Consider the following 16,244-nt stretch of genomic DNA (forward strand, 5'->3'; position numbering starts at 1 on the left):
AATGCATGCTAAAAGTAAGTATTTTTGTACCCAGGACCAGAGCACACCGTCAGTCCCTGTCCCGCCCCTGGAGGTGTAAATATGTGCGGTGACTATCTCAGGCTGACATGCAGGCGTGGGTAACACGGAGGACAGGTGCCTTCTGGGTAAATGACCCCCAGTGTCTGTCAGACCTCACGGGTTAGCAACATGTCAAAACACACGCAACTTCAACACGCTGACTGAGGCCCTGGCAGAGGCTGTGCTGCTGACTTGTGTTATGTAAAACCGGAGGGCAGCTAATAACAATCCCTGGAATACAGGCGTGTATCCCCTTTAACATCAAAATACCAACTGTTCTTCATAAAACTGCCTCACTGGTGTAGAACAGACAGAACTTCAAATCTTCAAAGGGTACTGGGTTTTAGCTTCCAGACAAATTTTTAAGGTCCATGAGAGAAATTGGCTCAAAACTTCCCATAACGCAGTGCACAGCAGGGGCCGGGGCGATATGGACGGGCAGAGCAGATGGGTCCTTGGGAAATGGCCTGTCTAACAGAGGAAACTTTGTAGAGTTTGTTCAGTCATGTCATTGAGAGCAGAAATGACAGGAGCTGTTACAGAGTTGATGGTGCCTTATAAAACTCTGTGGTGGCTGTTGATGAGATTAGACAAAACTATTGGAGCAAAAGTAACTGAGGTATAGACTTACTTTGGGTCTATAAGTTCAATACAGTTTTGTGTCTTTAAAAGTACAAGTAGCTTTAGCTTTCCTACTTAAAAACATACTGTATTTCAATTTCTTCTCAACACGTGATCTGTTTTTGTATGTCTTTTGAAAGGCAATATATTCCAGTGACGTTCGGTCAGGGGAGGCAAGTGAGGCCGTTGTCATGAAAAAATAAAAAAATAAAAAAATAATACAATAATGATTATAGGGAGTTCCTACGATTTTGATCAGTTGTCGGTGTCCTGCACACTCTGTCCTCAGCTCATTCACTCAGCTCTCTGTCGCCAATTATTTTTTTCGCACCCCAAAAAAATACATGTTAAATACATGTGTGAATGGGTTTTTGTTGGGTGCTTTGGTTTCCTATCCTCTCGATAAAGAATCTGACACAAGAACGACACTTTTAACCTGTATATTTGACTTTTAAAGAGACTAGATGCAAGTTGGTCATTTTTACGCTCACTACTGCCACCTCAGGTCTTGTGCGTAACTGCAGCTTCTATATTAAAGGGATATTTCAGGATGTTTGACACAGGGCCTCATTTCCTGGTTATCCAGAGTGTTGCTGATTTCTGGAGAGATTTTTGTAATTCATGCAGTTCTTATATTTGAAGAGTTTTGTGGCGCTAGGCTAGCGCATTTCTATGGCATCAGCTAGCCTGCATTAAAAACAGACTGACCCGCTCCACAGTGCACCTGAGGCAAATCACTTATAACACCAGACTAACCATATAAATGTTTGTGTCGATAGAATAATTTTGGGAATATAACTGACCTTGCATCACATGAATAATCGCATTTTGAGGGACTATTTTCTAGCAGATCACTCCGCCGCTGCGCAACTTATACAACCACGAAGCTGATGCTGCTCAAATATTAGTTATTTTAAATGCAAAATGGTTACAATTACTCTATCGACAGGTAGCTGATATCGTAGAAATGCGCTAGCCTTGTACTAGCCTAGCGCCACAAAGCTCTTAAAATATAAGAACTGCATGAATTAAAAAAAAAAACATCTCCAGAAATCAGTAACGCTCTGGATAACTAGGAAATGAGGCCCTATGTCAAAAATCCTGAAATGTCCCTTTAAAGTGTGTTCGTTAAGTATTAATAACTTGCAATATGCTTGCAAAGTATTAACACACTGCTTATTATACTTTTTCTGTTAACATACTAATTGCCCATTAATGATACTCATATTCATAGCCAACCCTTAACCTAACCCTGAATTAACCCTAACCCTAAAATGATTGCTGTTGCTAATCAATACTATAGATGAGTCTATTTAGTGCAAATGTCAGCACCTCTACTCACTGTCCATGTGGCTCATCAGGATAATCAATAATTTGCCACATGGCCTGTGGGGTTCAAGTCCCAGCCATAATTTTCATTTGCAACACTGTGTGAATATATTTTATGTTGTTGATGTAAGTAACATTTACACAATTACCAGAGACTGCAAGTTGCATTTTCCTGCAGTTTCCGGCTTTATATTGAAGGCAATACAGCATGTGCCTCACCAGCAACAATCCTCACCGCACGTCACTGTTTTCATCCGAGAAGCGACATTCTTTGTTCTGACACCTCCGTCATTATTTATTTTAGAACAAAATCGGTGCACCTGCTTCTCCCTTGAGGATTTGTAAAACCTCCAATTACTGCTTCACTGTTTTAATATGTTCAGTTTTTGTCATAACCGAGGTCAAACAAACAGTAATTAATGAAGGGAAGCGTCGTACCGATGAGAGGAACAGAGTCTGAAGTGGCAGGCATGATCTCTGCCACCAGCAACATGAAGACCGTCAGTGACAGCAGCACCGTGATGCCTGTTGGGAGAAAACACATGTAAATGCTCACTTCAAATGCTGCCTTTGTTTTGCAGGGTTTCACACTTAAGACTTGTTTTCTGAAGGGTTGACATTTCCAAGACTAGGGGATTGTATTTGCTTTGTGCTGATAAAAACAGACAAACACATTGATTTCACCAATTAACTAATTAAGTCAAATGTTGGCCATGATGACAGCATTAGCATAATGTGAGTGTGTGAGGTTCTTTAAAACAGTGGATCTGGTGAAGCTTCAGGACCACCTTCAACCTTTCATGACAAGAAAAAAACACCGTATTCCGGACTTTTGAGAACACTTGAATATAAGCGCCCCCAACACAATTTATAAAAAACTTTTTTTTTTTTTTTTTTTACATATATAGGCCGCAGCTGTCCACGATGTTACGAGCGCATTTGAAGCACCATCATTCTGGCAATACTGGACTTTTCTCTTCATGTGTGGTCAAATATTTCAAGAGAACGGTGGCCTGCAGGTACATTTACTTTTATAAAAGTGTGTTAAGAACTTAAAAGTTTATAAATTCGATTACAGTGGTCCCAACGCGGTTCACCTTTCGTGAACCGCGTTGGGACCACTGTGACTGTGTTCTGCGTCCTGATTGGCTGGCTGCAGAGTGAGCCTCCTCTCTCTGCAGAGAGGATCTCTGTAGTGTCAGCGCACACACTGCACGCCACAGAGTCACAGCAGCACAGGCCGGGCATGAGCAGGCCCGACTCTGCATTTACTTTATCTGAACTTTTCCGCGAAAATAAACACACTAGCATGTGGCGCTCGCCTGAGGTAAACACTCGCCTTCTGAAGCCTGAAACTGCGACGATAAAACTTTGGTCGTAGCCAATACTACGATTGTCTCTAGTTTGAACAACCGCACAGCGGAGACAAGAGCTGCTCATGTGTTGTTTCCATCCATTCCATTCCTTCATGTTTGGATTTGGAGCTGAAATTGCATCTTTCTTACGCCAGAGTTCTTTCATCAGAAATAACCGAGTGCTTTTGGACCCATTCGTATTAATGTAGGTGCATTGTTATTGACAACATGACACAATATTCAGTATATAAATTAGGTGCATTGTTGTATAATTTGCAAGGTGCAAAGTGTGGGGAAAAAGTAGCGGTTTATAGTCCGGAAATTACAGTAATTTCAACTATGAAAAAAACAACAAGTACATTTTGTAGACAAAAAAGGAGGTCCGAGGCACAACCGACTTATAAGTAAAAATCTGTTATTTTCGAGGGACACCAACGCGATTCGACCGCTTAGGTCTTCATCAGGGCAGACAGTGTAAAAACTAATCAAGCACAGGTGCTATTAATAGTCACAAGTCACGTGAGAAGTCATGTGTTGCCTGAGATAAACAGGAGAAAATGTTTTCTCCATGGATGTACTCTAATGCATTCCACCTCACAAGCTAGTAATATATCTCCAGACTAGGTGTGTTTTTTAATCTTCTTTTTTTTATCTGTTCATCTCAGGCAACACTTCCCATGCACTTTAATGTAGTGTGAATGGAGGAGAGGTGTGTTTGTGAGTCTTACCCAGCGATATCTTCTCTCCAGAGTCGGCCGGCAGCAGGAACACCAGCAGCGCCAGCCCCGAGATGAGCACACAGGGGATGAGCAGATTCAGGCCGTAGTAAAGTGTCCGACGCCGCATGGTGACAGTGAACGTCACATCGGGGTACGGCTCTTTACAGCACTCGTAATACAGCTCATTACGCTTGGACGGCACACCTGAGGACGAGGAGAGAGGTCAGGGAACGAGCTGAACTTTGACCTTATAAAATCACAGAAAGTAGAGCGGGTCGTCTTGGGATCGGAGGATCGCCGGTTCGAATTCCACAGGGACACATTGTCGTTGTGTCCTTGGGCCAGACACTTCACCCACCTTGCCTCCAGTGTGAATGAGAGTGAATGGGTGAGTGGTTCCTTAATGTAAAGCGCTTTGAGTGCCTAAAGCAGGTAGAAAGGCAATATATAATGTGACCATTTAAGAGAATGTGACGCGACATTAGGACAAGACACAGATTCTCAGTCTTTGTGGCTGTGCAGGAATTGGGAGAATTTAGAGATTTCTTCAAGGGCTGTGTATTATTAAACAACACAAAAAAGTTTAGGTACAACTGGTGTCAAATAATAAAAGTATAGAAAGAATACCGCTCAAATAAATATTTTTCACCTATTTTTTTTCTGAATGTTGCCACATTTTCCTCAAAAAATGTACACAATTTTGGGCAACTATTTCTCCCAATTTCCCCCAAAAAGAATGTAATAAATATACTAAACTTTAAAGCATAGGGGTAAATAGGTAATAGGTAAATAGGGGTGTTATAGAAGGTTTCCAAACCGCACAATATTCAAACCTGGCTAACTTAAACCCCCAATATTTTTGTCCAAACAATAATTTTGAAACATCCATCCATCCATTTTCTTCCGCTTTATCTGGGGCCGGGCATTTAATTTTAATTTTCCTACGATGATGATGTTGATATTTGATATATTTTATAACAATTTAATGACAAAATATATAACACATTTATGCCGCACCCCCTTCCTGCTGCACACTTGGTAGCTTCCATCCCCACACACGAAGCCTTCGCCCACCCCTCCTCCAAATAAAGTATTTTGGCAATAAAATTGGCATTAAAACCCATTAAATTTGACTTGCTTCTGCCTGTATTAACCCTACAATTCTGTGCTTTATTTGCTGCAACATGAAATAAATAAAAAGTAAAGAAATGCAGTTTGTTTATTCATTATGCATAATGACAGAAGTGGGAGTTTAGTAAGATTAAGAAAGTAAGTGCTTTACAGTGTTTGTCATTATCACTAAATTGCGTCCAGGTGTTGGCTGAACCTGACCAGCATGTTTTTGGAGGTCGGGGAAACCAGTCCACCGCCTCCTGGGTTTTTCTTTTTCAGAGCGTGGTGTCCTGCACTGTTCAGCTCCCCCACATCCTCCTTCTCCTGCTCCACAACAGTCTTTCACCATCTTCTGGTAAGATTATTGTTCAATTTTATTCAAATATTTTTTACCTGTCTATGAGGCTAAATTGAATGCATTTGGTTAAAATTTTTCATGGGGGAGGACCTCCGGAACCCTCGAAAGGGATTGACTGCTCCAATATTCAACCTAACATTACGCCCTTGTACTAAAGTCACCCATTGTCCTCCTGCAAACTCCAAACCAGCTGTGGTCACTGTCACAGCACGATCCCTGTGACGGTAATTGAAATTGGCCAGGTTGAGATTGCAATTTCCATTAAATTTTGATGAATTGCATGTAGCCTTCTCTGACATGTATTTGAACCTGCTCCCAAGAAGTGACACTTTTAATCCATGTTACACTTGGTTTATCTTGTTTGTCTGCACAGGAATGATATATATACAAATACCATGAACTATATCACAGTCGAGTGGGTAATTTCTCTGCTCCTACAGATTAAATATGTGTACCTTTCATAGATAACATGTAAGTGATTCGAGATGCCTGACTTTGATGCGTACCCCACATCTCCCTCATCATCTCTGAAGAATACAGCGAGAGCTCTGATTGGAATCAACAGATTGAAACTTTGGGGCCTTTGTCTCAATCTAAAAATCAACCTGAAATGCCCCCAATCCACACTCAGCTCCCGCACTTATCTTCCCTGTCCGCGCATGCACCCGATCTATCTGAGACGTGCAATCACCAACTTATTCACAATCTGAGTCGGGTTTTGGGCGCTCCCATCACACCCCCTCCTCCAGTCGGCCGGGTGTCTGCGCATGCAAAATTCAGTTGGACGGATTCAATTTCAGTTCATTTAAACAGTGTCACCTGAACGCCCGGGGAGGAAGAGCCTTTGTTAGTTTGGTAATAATTTGATGGATTGCAGACCTGCAGATGCACTGGCCACATTCGGAGCCCGTGTGAGACACCAGGGCAGAGTTTATGGGTGTGTGTGTGTGTGTGTGTGTTCGCCCGGCTGTGTCTGAATCAAGTGGACCATCCCTGAGCCAGCTGTCACCGCACACACGCGCTCAAATGAACACGCACGCTCAGGTCTCACCCTCTGCAACACTGACCCTGCTCTACCCCTCGCTCCCGCTGCTGCCCCCACCACTCCGCCAGCTGGGGACACTCCACGAGTTTATGCTCTGTCTGATTAGAAACCATCCAGACGTTTGGCCACATTTTGTCCGCCTCATGGTGATGCATTACAGGGGCTAAAAATAATCTCGTTCGGTTATCAATCCGTCATCTTCTCCGCTGTCCCGGTAGGAAATGTGTCCCGAGTATTTGACCCATCTTTCAAACGGAACGGTCGGCCTCAGAGACCCATCTCCGGATCTTGAGCCAGGATCTTGATTAGGAGGAGCGCATATCTGGGGTCTGACACTCTCACACACGCCACACTGACCCCGCTCTGCCCCCACCACTCCGCCAGCTGGGGACACTTCACGGGTTTATGCACTGTCTGATTAACAACCATCCAGAAGCTCTAAATAAACACATTCCGAGTGTGTTTTATTTATATTGTCTTAAAGGTGCATTATGCAACTTTTTATGTGGGGAAAAAAAAGTTGATTATTGTGTGTGTTTAACCTTGTAGTGACCGAGGTGCATGAGTGGTCAGCATGGCGCCTTTACTTTCCATCAGAGTGACCTCTGAAACGCTCCAGGATCAATTGTTTGGAGGGTTTTCACTGCTGACCAGAAACAACTGATCCTGGAGTATTGTAGAGACCGCCATGATCGAAAGTAGAGGCGTCATGCGGACCACTCATACAGGCGCTGGGTCACTACAAGGTCAAATACGCACTATAGTATCAACTTTTTCACATAAAAAGTTGCATAATGTACCTTTAAGCGGAGACACTGCTAGCAAAGCTCAATCTTTTCAATTTTTGAAGGTTTGGGCCAGTTTGGTCTTTAACATGTAAACTTTCACCTGGAAATAAAACATACCTAATCTTCACAAAAATTGAATTCAATGAGGGAAATTGTAATTTAAAAAGGCCATCTCCTCAAACTGCATTATATCACATGGATGCGACAATATCTCCACGTAAATAACACCGACAGACTTCAAACTTTCCAGTCTTGGACAATATTTTCAAGGTTTTCTTAATATCTAATTCCTATCCTACCCTATTTATTGAGTTTTGCACTTCAAAAACCAAGGTGGGATTTTTACACTATAAAACAGCTGATTAAAAGATTTCCAAAATCCCCTCCGAAAAAATCTTTGTAGCTAATATGTCAATGGAATAAAACCATAAATTTAAAGCTGGCTCGATTCATTTTGTTGTTTTTAAATCACAGTTGAAGACACATTTTTTCAGGAAAGCCTTCGATACATAGCCACCGACTCGACTGCTGTTTTTATGTGTTTTTGTATTTATTTTTGTCTACTATGATTCTTGTTTTTATCCTGGAAAGCGCTCTGGGCACCTTCTGGTTGTTGTTGGGCGCTATACAAATAAAATTTGATTGATTGATTGATTGATTTTCCAGATTTCGCCACCGAAAATATGGGATATTTTAGGCATAAAAGGCCTTATTCTACAGAAAATGACAAATAACTTGCCATATATTTTGTTCTTCTCAATTCATGACAGTAATGTACAGCAAAAGTTTCAAATTGATATCTCTAAATTTTAAAAGTTTCCCTTTTCACCTGTAGTGTCTCGTCTTAAAGGAACAGGTCACCATTTTTCCATACTAAGTTATCTTCTTACCTGAGCTTAGACGAGTTGATGCGTACCTGTCTGGTCTTTATGCATGCCCTCAGTCACGCAAAACGACCAAAGATGTTGTTAGCATTTGGCCTCTTCCAATGTATTACTATAGCTCCAAACGGGGGTGAAGGTGGAAGCGACCACGCTCTTCCACAAGCTCACAAAAAGACCAGACAGGTACACATCAACTCGTCTAAGCTCAGGTAAGAACATATCTCAGTATGGAAAAACAGTGGCCTGTTCCTTTAAGTAGAGCAATGCAATTTTGCAATTTGAATTTTGTTTGTTTTGAAAATTGCATTAGAAAATTGTGAGCAAATCATTCACCATCATTGATCAAACACCTTTCCCCCCCTTGATGATTTATGTGTGATCATTAAGTTCACTCTGTACATGTGACATTTTGTGTGGGCGGGAATTAAAACTTGATCTGAAGAGCAGCCCAGAGAGCTACACATCCTTATCTGGGACTCGGAGACTTGTCAGCGTGAAAGACTTAAACCAAGAAGTCTTCAATTCTGAGGTACCTGACACTAACAGCATAGCTAACTTGATCCACTCTGACACGGCGTCTGCAGTATGAATAGAAACCGTTCTGTCTCCTTCATATTTCCACTCATAAATGTCCAAACAGTGTCAGTTTCTCACCGACAAGATCCCACTCTCCATTGGGGATGTACGTCGAGATGTCCACGTCCATCATCTGCAGGTCCAGGAGCCAGCCGTTATAAGTCCACGATCCGAACTTCAAATCACACTTTTGGATGTCGAACGGGAACCACCGCACGTCAATGTAACAGGTGCTTTTCAGTATGCCTGAGGGAACACAGGAGGATGGCCGGACATTTTAACATTTTTATTTATAGCACATCCAAATGCCTGATGCTGCCACCATATTGTATTATTAATGTAAAATGCTGCTGCACATTTACAAAGCAAATGTTAAAACTTACTCATGCTCAAATGTCACAAGATGCATATTAAGGATTAAGGACATTAGGGTTGTCAAAAAAATAGATTCCTTGATACGAAATCGATACTAAAAGTGGTATCGAAGCTCGATATTGATTTGAGCAGGTATCGATACTTTCTGTGTTTACTCAGGGGTCCTGCTCCACTCCCAGAGCGCAGTAGTAAGAATTTTAAAACTAATTGCATCCATTGTCGAAGTGTAGGATCTGATTACTGGTGCAGTAGCCGGTTGAAAGGAGCAGGCGTTTTTATAGAAACATTAGCCTAGCCTAGCGCCGTCCATTTGCTTACATGTATCAGTTAGCATTGGATATTAAGACGTTTTTTCCTGTTTGAGCTGCCCAAATCACATTGCACCAGCCCCTTATGGCTCCTCCTGCAGGTGGTGGGTCCACAGAAGGACGGCCTCACGATTAAATTGGGCCTGTTAGTCTCCCACAAGGGGCTTCTGAACTGCTCTTTGTCTGACCCGTCACCTCGGACCTGTTTGCCATAGGAGACCCTACCAGGGGCACGAAGCCCGTGACAACAGACCTCCAGGATCATTCGGGGGCCTCAAACCCCTCCACCACGTTAAGGTGTCGGTTCTGGGAGGGGCCTTTCTGAACCTGACTCATGAATATATATATAGAGGATTTTAAAGGGCAGTTCAATGGCTGCTTGTTGCTCTGCTTTATTACCGCAACACTAGTGGCCGCCATTGCCCACCATTGTTGTTGTACCTCCGTATATACAGAGGTCAAAACAAGCTAGTTTTCCATTAGAAAGCAATGCACTTTACGCACATTCTAAACAACTGTAAAGCCTGGTTTCTTTTCTTTTTTTCTTTTTTTAACTTTAAACAGCTAGATATTGCTCCTGTGATAACGCTGGGTTAGTTTAAGGACCAGGTGGGTTTTCATAACAAACATTTTAGAAATCTCGTACACTAACGAGGGCCGGACGTTGATTGACAGGCCGTTAGCATTAGAGCTAATGGCGCAGGCACGGCTGCGACTGCACTATGCATCCCGCTCTGTCAGTGGAGTCTGACGCCATGATTTCCCTTCCAAACGTGGTCATTATGGTAAACAGGGAGGAGTGTGGAGAAGCTGTCTTTTAATTCTAGTCTATGGAGCAGTTTTAACATTGTTTGTTACTCTGAATGAATGCACTGTTCTGCTCCTAAATGTGACAGTGACGGGCCAGAGTAATAAATCGTTTATACTGTTGTTTATATTACCTAACATAATTTTAGCATTTGACTTTCATTAAAGAGAACAAATTTGAACCTTTATTAAAATAATAAAGTAATATATTGTTGAGTGTTCTGCAGTGTAGATAATACAGGGCAGATGGAAAAAGAGACACAAGTTTCCAACAGCTAAAATAGTATACAGTAAATGGGGACTTTTCTTTGCCGTGGTATCAAAATAGTTATCAAGAATCGATGCCATTTCTCATTTGAGAGATAGAACCTCCAGAATTCAGAGCTTTAACAAATGAGACTTTTTTCTCCCCCTGCTGCAATGCTACGCTCTATGCAAACAGCTGTCTCACCTGGGGGGATGTACTGACAGGCTCCTGTTGCATTGACCAGCACATTTGTATGGAAGGTGGCATCGAACCGCTCATCAGCGCTGCAGACAGGGACACAAGGATGGTTAGAAGAATGAGAGGAAATGACCGGTCACAGAGGTGTCCAGGGACAGGGGGAAGTAAAAGAGGTGAAAAGTTAAAGCAGAGTTAAGCTGAAAGTCAACATTCAGACGACACACAGCAGGTGAGGAGGGGGGAGATGGGGGAGAAACTGAGAAAAACAGAGAGAGAGGGAAGAGAGAGTGGATTAGAGCCAGACAGAATCAAGCGTTTTCATCTTGAGCAAACAGTTTGCCATCAAGACGTCCTTTACACAGAGTGGAATTAGTACAGTTGTTATCAGTACACAATAAACGAACTATAATCGTCAGCGACATAGAGACTTTCTCCCTCTTGTCCTACATCAAGTTGTGATTTTGTGTAAAGTTTGTTGCGGTTTTCCGGTTAATCCACAATATTGTCAGTGCTTCATTTCTCATTGAACAACAGTACAACTCGGGATGCACCAATACCATTTTTATTCAATATTATTTTTATTTATTACTTTTATTGCACTGTCCATCAGTAGACAGCACAGCTCATGTCCAAAAGCTCCTCAATGCTTGTGCTTTATTCATTTTTTTTTTTCAATTAACAATAGCAATGAGATGGTTACTTATTCCATCCATCCATCCGTCCGTCCGTCCGTCCGTCCGTCCGTCCGTCCGTCCGTCCGTCCGTCCGTCCGTCCGTCCGTCCGTCCGTCCGTCCATCCATCCATCCATCCATCTATCCATTTTCTTCCATCTCAGCAGAGATGCCCTGACTTCCTGATCCACAAACACCTCCTCCAGCTGTTCTGGGGGGACCCCGAGGCGACACCAGGCCAGCTCGGAGACATAGTCCCACCAGCGTGTCCTGGGCCTTCCACGAGGCCTTGTCCCACTAGGACACGCCTGGAACACCTCCCGTGGGAGGTTGCTTATTGCTGCAGCTAAATGATCTCTTCTCGCCTTTACAGCTCTGTGTGGGTGTTCCAGTGTGTTTATAACAAATAGCCAATAGCTACAGTATTTTGATTGTTTTGCTGTTATTAATGCTCATATGGACATGCTTTATGTCTTTATTTTGGATTTTCTGAGAACTTTTTAGTCGCCGAGTTACTTTTTCAGATGAATAAGGCATAAAACGGTGCAAGAATCGCCAAAACTGTTAGCGGCTAGTTAGCAACACTAGTCGCATTAGCCTGTATCTTGTAAACACTGCAGACTCCACACTGCAACATTTAGTTCTGGTTAAATCCAGCACAGACTCTGATTTAGGGAGTGTAGTCTGTAATAAAGTCAGCTATATATGAAATATTGGATTTCCACTAAAGAATTCTCCAGTTTGTTGCTATGTAGTGGTATCGGTTTCTGGTATCGGCACCTCATGAATGAGTACGAGTATGACTACAAGCATGTGGTATCGGCCGGTGCATCCCTAAGTACAACGAACTTGCGTAGATCAGATGCTAGGGTTAGTCCGGTTAGTCCTGAGCTGCTGCGACTCTGCGCCTCGCCATTGTGGACCAATCTGACCAGCAAGTTTTTGGAGGAAGGGGAAGAGGAAACCTGGCTGGCTGCCTTCAGTGCTCCTCTGAAATGGTGCATCGCCTCTTTGGTTCGTCCCTGTTCCAGTGCTGTGTCCAACTCCTCCTTCCTCTTGCGCAGCTTCCTCTCGCTCCTTCTCGCTCCTTCTCGCCTCTTGTGACGCCTTCACTGTGCTGCAGGTGTGGGGGGGCTCTTGGTGCCTCTTCAGTGTTTGGGTTAGCTGTTTGTTTACTTTTTTTTCCAAAAGCTGTTTCCTTCATAGCCAGCGAGGACTCTCCATAGCAAAAACTCCACTGAACCTCACCAAAAACAAAGCAAAGGTGCACAAAAACATCCTGCAAAACAATGTGGAACACAGAAGCTGCAAATGCAATTCACAGCAAAAGGCAGAAACGCCGCTGCGCCAGGGGATCAGTATATTGTAAAAGAGAGCAGTGTGCGCTGTGCATCTAATCATGAAACAATTGTATCGATCGTGAACTAGCAGGCAAGTTATTGTTACCATTGCTCCATTGAAATTTGCTTATACGCTCGTCCTTGTGAAGAATTGGATTAAATGTGTTGGGAAAGTTAGGAAGATTCAATTTACTCTACAACTATCCGTTTAAACTTCAGTCCCATTGTTTGGAAACATCAGGTACAGGGCCTTGAATGCTTCACGGAAAAATTCAAACAATAAATATTTGTTTGTGCGCGAGTCAGACAAGCGTCCCCACCTCACACTATCTGAGTCCATTATTCCGACCGCAGCGCTTATAGCCGGCGCCGAGGAGCGAGGTGCCTCTCTGCGAGACAGGTACGCTATAAATTTAAACAAAGAGCTTTGGGACTGAGCCCAGGAGATATAAAACAGGACAAGGTTTTACCCCATTCGGATTTACAGGCACATCCATAATCGAAATCCAATCACTGTTTTCACTTAACAGATGGTGCAAACCACAGAGGCCGAGGGAACGGATTTAGAGCAGAGGCAAACCCTGTCTCATCTAAAGTAACAAATTAGCAATTAGCATTTAGCCTTGTTCTGCTGTTTTCAATATATCCAAATAACCCCTGTAACATGCATTTGTTAGACATTAGCATTTAAAGCACCCATAATTGCCTCTCTAAGTCCCAAAGTGATATGGCTATTTAAAAACACTCATTTAATTATTGCTAACATGAGTATTGCCATTATGAAAACAGGGCTGTCAAATAATGGAGATGATGTTGCAGAAATTAATGTAGGCATAATGAAAACTTATTATCATTGGAAATTGATAAACTATTTGGTACACCGTTTTGAACAACTATAGGTTTTTCTAAAAAAAAAAAAAAGCATGTTTAGCCAGACAAAGATTTATGAAACAGCCTCATGGCAAAGTGCCCTGGCTCCTTGATGCATAATCTTAATCACAATTTAATCACATCACTAAATAAGTGGAGCACATTTCCAAAAGGTCATGTTGTGTACAAAGATAAGGGCAGGGCGCCAGTGGATCCCAGTGGACTGTCCTTGGCTTTAATAGACTTTTAATGGAAGCTGCTTAGTGTTGCAGAAATAACTGTGACAATAAGCAAACAGCACGAGGCATGCACGCATTTCCATAATGGGTTTAAGTGTTACCGCGGGAACATTAGTATCCTCATTTAACATGCGCAGAGGTAAAGAGTAGGAAAATGTTACGCACCAAATATCCAGCACAACTAACATTTAATAACAAAGGAAAAAAGGTGTGTATGTACCATTACAACTAGTGATCATTATAAGCAGCTAGGGCAGGCCGATAAATCAAATTAATTCGATTACTTCATGCTTTTAAAAACAACTCAGCGACTTTCTGACGATCTCTGCTTCTTCTGCTAACAGAGTGTGGAAAATCCCCCCCTGCTTTTGTGGAAAATTCCCTCTTCCACTTTCCTCCTGCTTTGGCCCTCCTTCAGCCTCTACCTGGCTCCGCCCAGAGTCTATACACTGCGTTCCAAATTATTATGCAAATTGGATTTTTGTGTCAAAAAGGTAAAAAAAATAATAATAATAATGAAACTCATGGATGGTATCGTGTCTTGGGGCTCTATGAATCACTGACATTAATCTCAGAGACCTGGGATAATTAGTTGTCGGGTTAAGCCCAGTTAAGGGAAAAACTACTGAAAAAGGGTGTTCCACTTTATTATGCAGATCATCATTTTTAAGCAATATGGCAAAGAAAAAGGGACTTTCTGCTGATGAAAAGCGTGAAATAGTTGAATGCCTTGGTCTAGGTATGAAAACCTTCGATATTTCATGAAAGATTAAGTGTAATCATCGTACTGATAAGAGATTTGTGGATGATTCAGAGCACACTCCGTTTTGTGCAAATAATGGCACAATATGGACGGTTTCTGCCAGACAAACACATCAGATTAGGAGAACAGATGCCACAAAGCAGCATACAGGTATTTGAAGCTGCTGGTGCCTCTGGAGTCCCCCAAACATCAAGGTGTAGGACCCTCCAGAGGCTGCAGTTGTGCATAAACCTTCTATCCGGGCCTCCCCTAAACTGTTAATTGAATGCTGATGAACAGAAACTGCTGCAGTGGCTCAGAAATACATGAGGACTCATTTTCAAACAGTCGTGTTCACTGATGAGCGCCGTGTAGTCCTGGATGGTCAACTCAATGGAGTAGTGAATGGTTGGTGAATGACCACAATGTCCCAACAAGGCTGTGACGTCAGTAAGGAGGTGGCGGAGTCATGTTTTGGGCCAGAATCATGGTGAGAGAGCTGGTCGGCCCCATTAGGCCCTTTTAGGCTCCCTGAAGGTGTGAAAATGACCTTTGAAAAATATGTGGAGTTTTTGACTGACAACTGTCTTCTATGCTACAAAATGAAGAGCCGTGCTTTCCCTAACAAGATCCTCTTCATGCATGACAACGCACCATGTCCTGCTGTAAAGAACACCTCTGCATCACTGGCTGCTATGGGCATAAAAGGAGAGAAACTCATGATGTGGACCCCTCCTTCCCTGACCTCAACCCTGTTGAGAACATTTGGAGCCTCAACAAAAAAAACTTCTATGAGGGTGGGAGACAGTTTTCATCCAAACGGCAGCTCTGGGAGGTTATTCTGACATCCTGCAAACAAATCCAAGCAGAAACTGTCCAAAAACGTACAATTGTAATGGATTTAAGCATTTTAAAGCTGCTATCACACAAGGGCTCCTATGTTAAAATATAACTTGACCTGTTAATATTTTTTTGATTGAAATAGCTTTTGATTTCAGTAAATATGACCTCCTAATGCTACAAATACAACAAATGACCATTTTCAGTTAACTACAAGCTTTAAAATGTATTGAAACGATGAGTTGCATAATAACTTGGAACAGTGGATTTTGAGGTTTTTACTATATTTATTTTTGAAAAAAATACTGTTATCACTAGGAAATTTTTTCCACCACATTTAAATGATCCTCTACCAGTTAAAGACTTAAAAATTATGCTGACTCTCATTTGAGTTGACAATTTAGAAAATCTTAGAAAAATGTCATTTGCATAATAATTTGGAACGCAGTGTAGTTAGGGGAGCAGTCCACCTGTCCTGCCATTTTGTCCTGCCCAAGCCGCAAAACACTTCCCAACTTTATTGCTTCCTAGTTTAGAGCTACGTATATTGTGCATTTACCTGTCACTTATATTCATTGATTTACTCTCCCTCTGTTCTTTCATAGACAAACCACTGCTCTCCCTCATGGCCCACCATACCTCCACCCCAAGCCCCATAACCCCCACTACTACTCCACCTCAGCAAAATCACCTCTTAAACCCGAGTCTGCTGGCTGTCTGATCCATTGGCACCTTCGCCAGGAATCCACATACATCAC

At 42.4% G+C, this 16,244-nt stretch overlaps 1 protein-coding gene and 1 long non-coding RNA gene across 2 annotated transcripts in view; one reads left to right on the forward strand and one right to left on the reverse strand.

The window, feature by feature from the left end:
• The window catches only part of LOC306960932, a 377,440-nt gene that overhangs the window by 179,762 nt on the left and 181,434 nt on the right, over window positions 1-16,244 (forward strand). The window lies entirely within an intron of this gene.
• Window positions 1-16,244, reverse strand: part of LOC306960835 (neuronal acetylcholine receptor subunit alpha-7-like) — a 73,563-nt gene that overhangs the window by 3,920 nt on the left and 53,399 nt on the right. The window contains exons 5-8 of the mRNA XM_079553414.1: window positions 10,790-10,869; window positions 8,927-9,094; window positions 4,094-4,288; window positions 2,449-2,535 (exon numbers count right to left, since the gene is read on the reverse strand). Of these exons, the coding sequence (XP_079409540.1) occupies window positions 2,449-2,535; window positions 4,094-4,288; window positions 8,927-9,094; window positions 10,790-10,869 (530 nt within the window). The remainder of the gene's footprint in view (window positions 1-2,448; window positions 2,536-4,093; window positions 4,289-8,926; window positions 9,095-10,789; window positions 10,870-16,244) is intronic.

The sequence above is a fragment of the Gobius niger genome, assembly GCF_951799975.1.
Source record: "Gobius niger genome assembly, chromosome: 3".
In the NCBI taxonomy this organism is placed as follows: domain Eukaryota; kingdom Metazoa; phylum Chordata; class Actinopteri; order Gobiiformes; family Gobiidae; genus Gobius; species Gobius niger.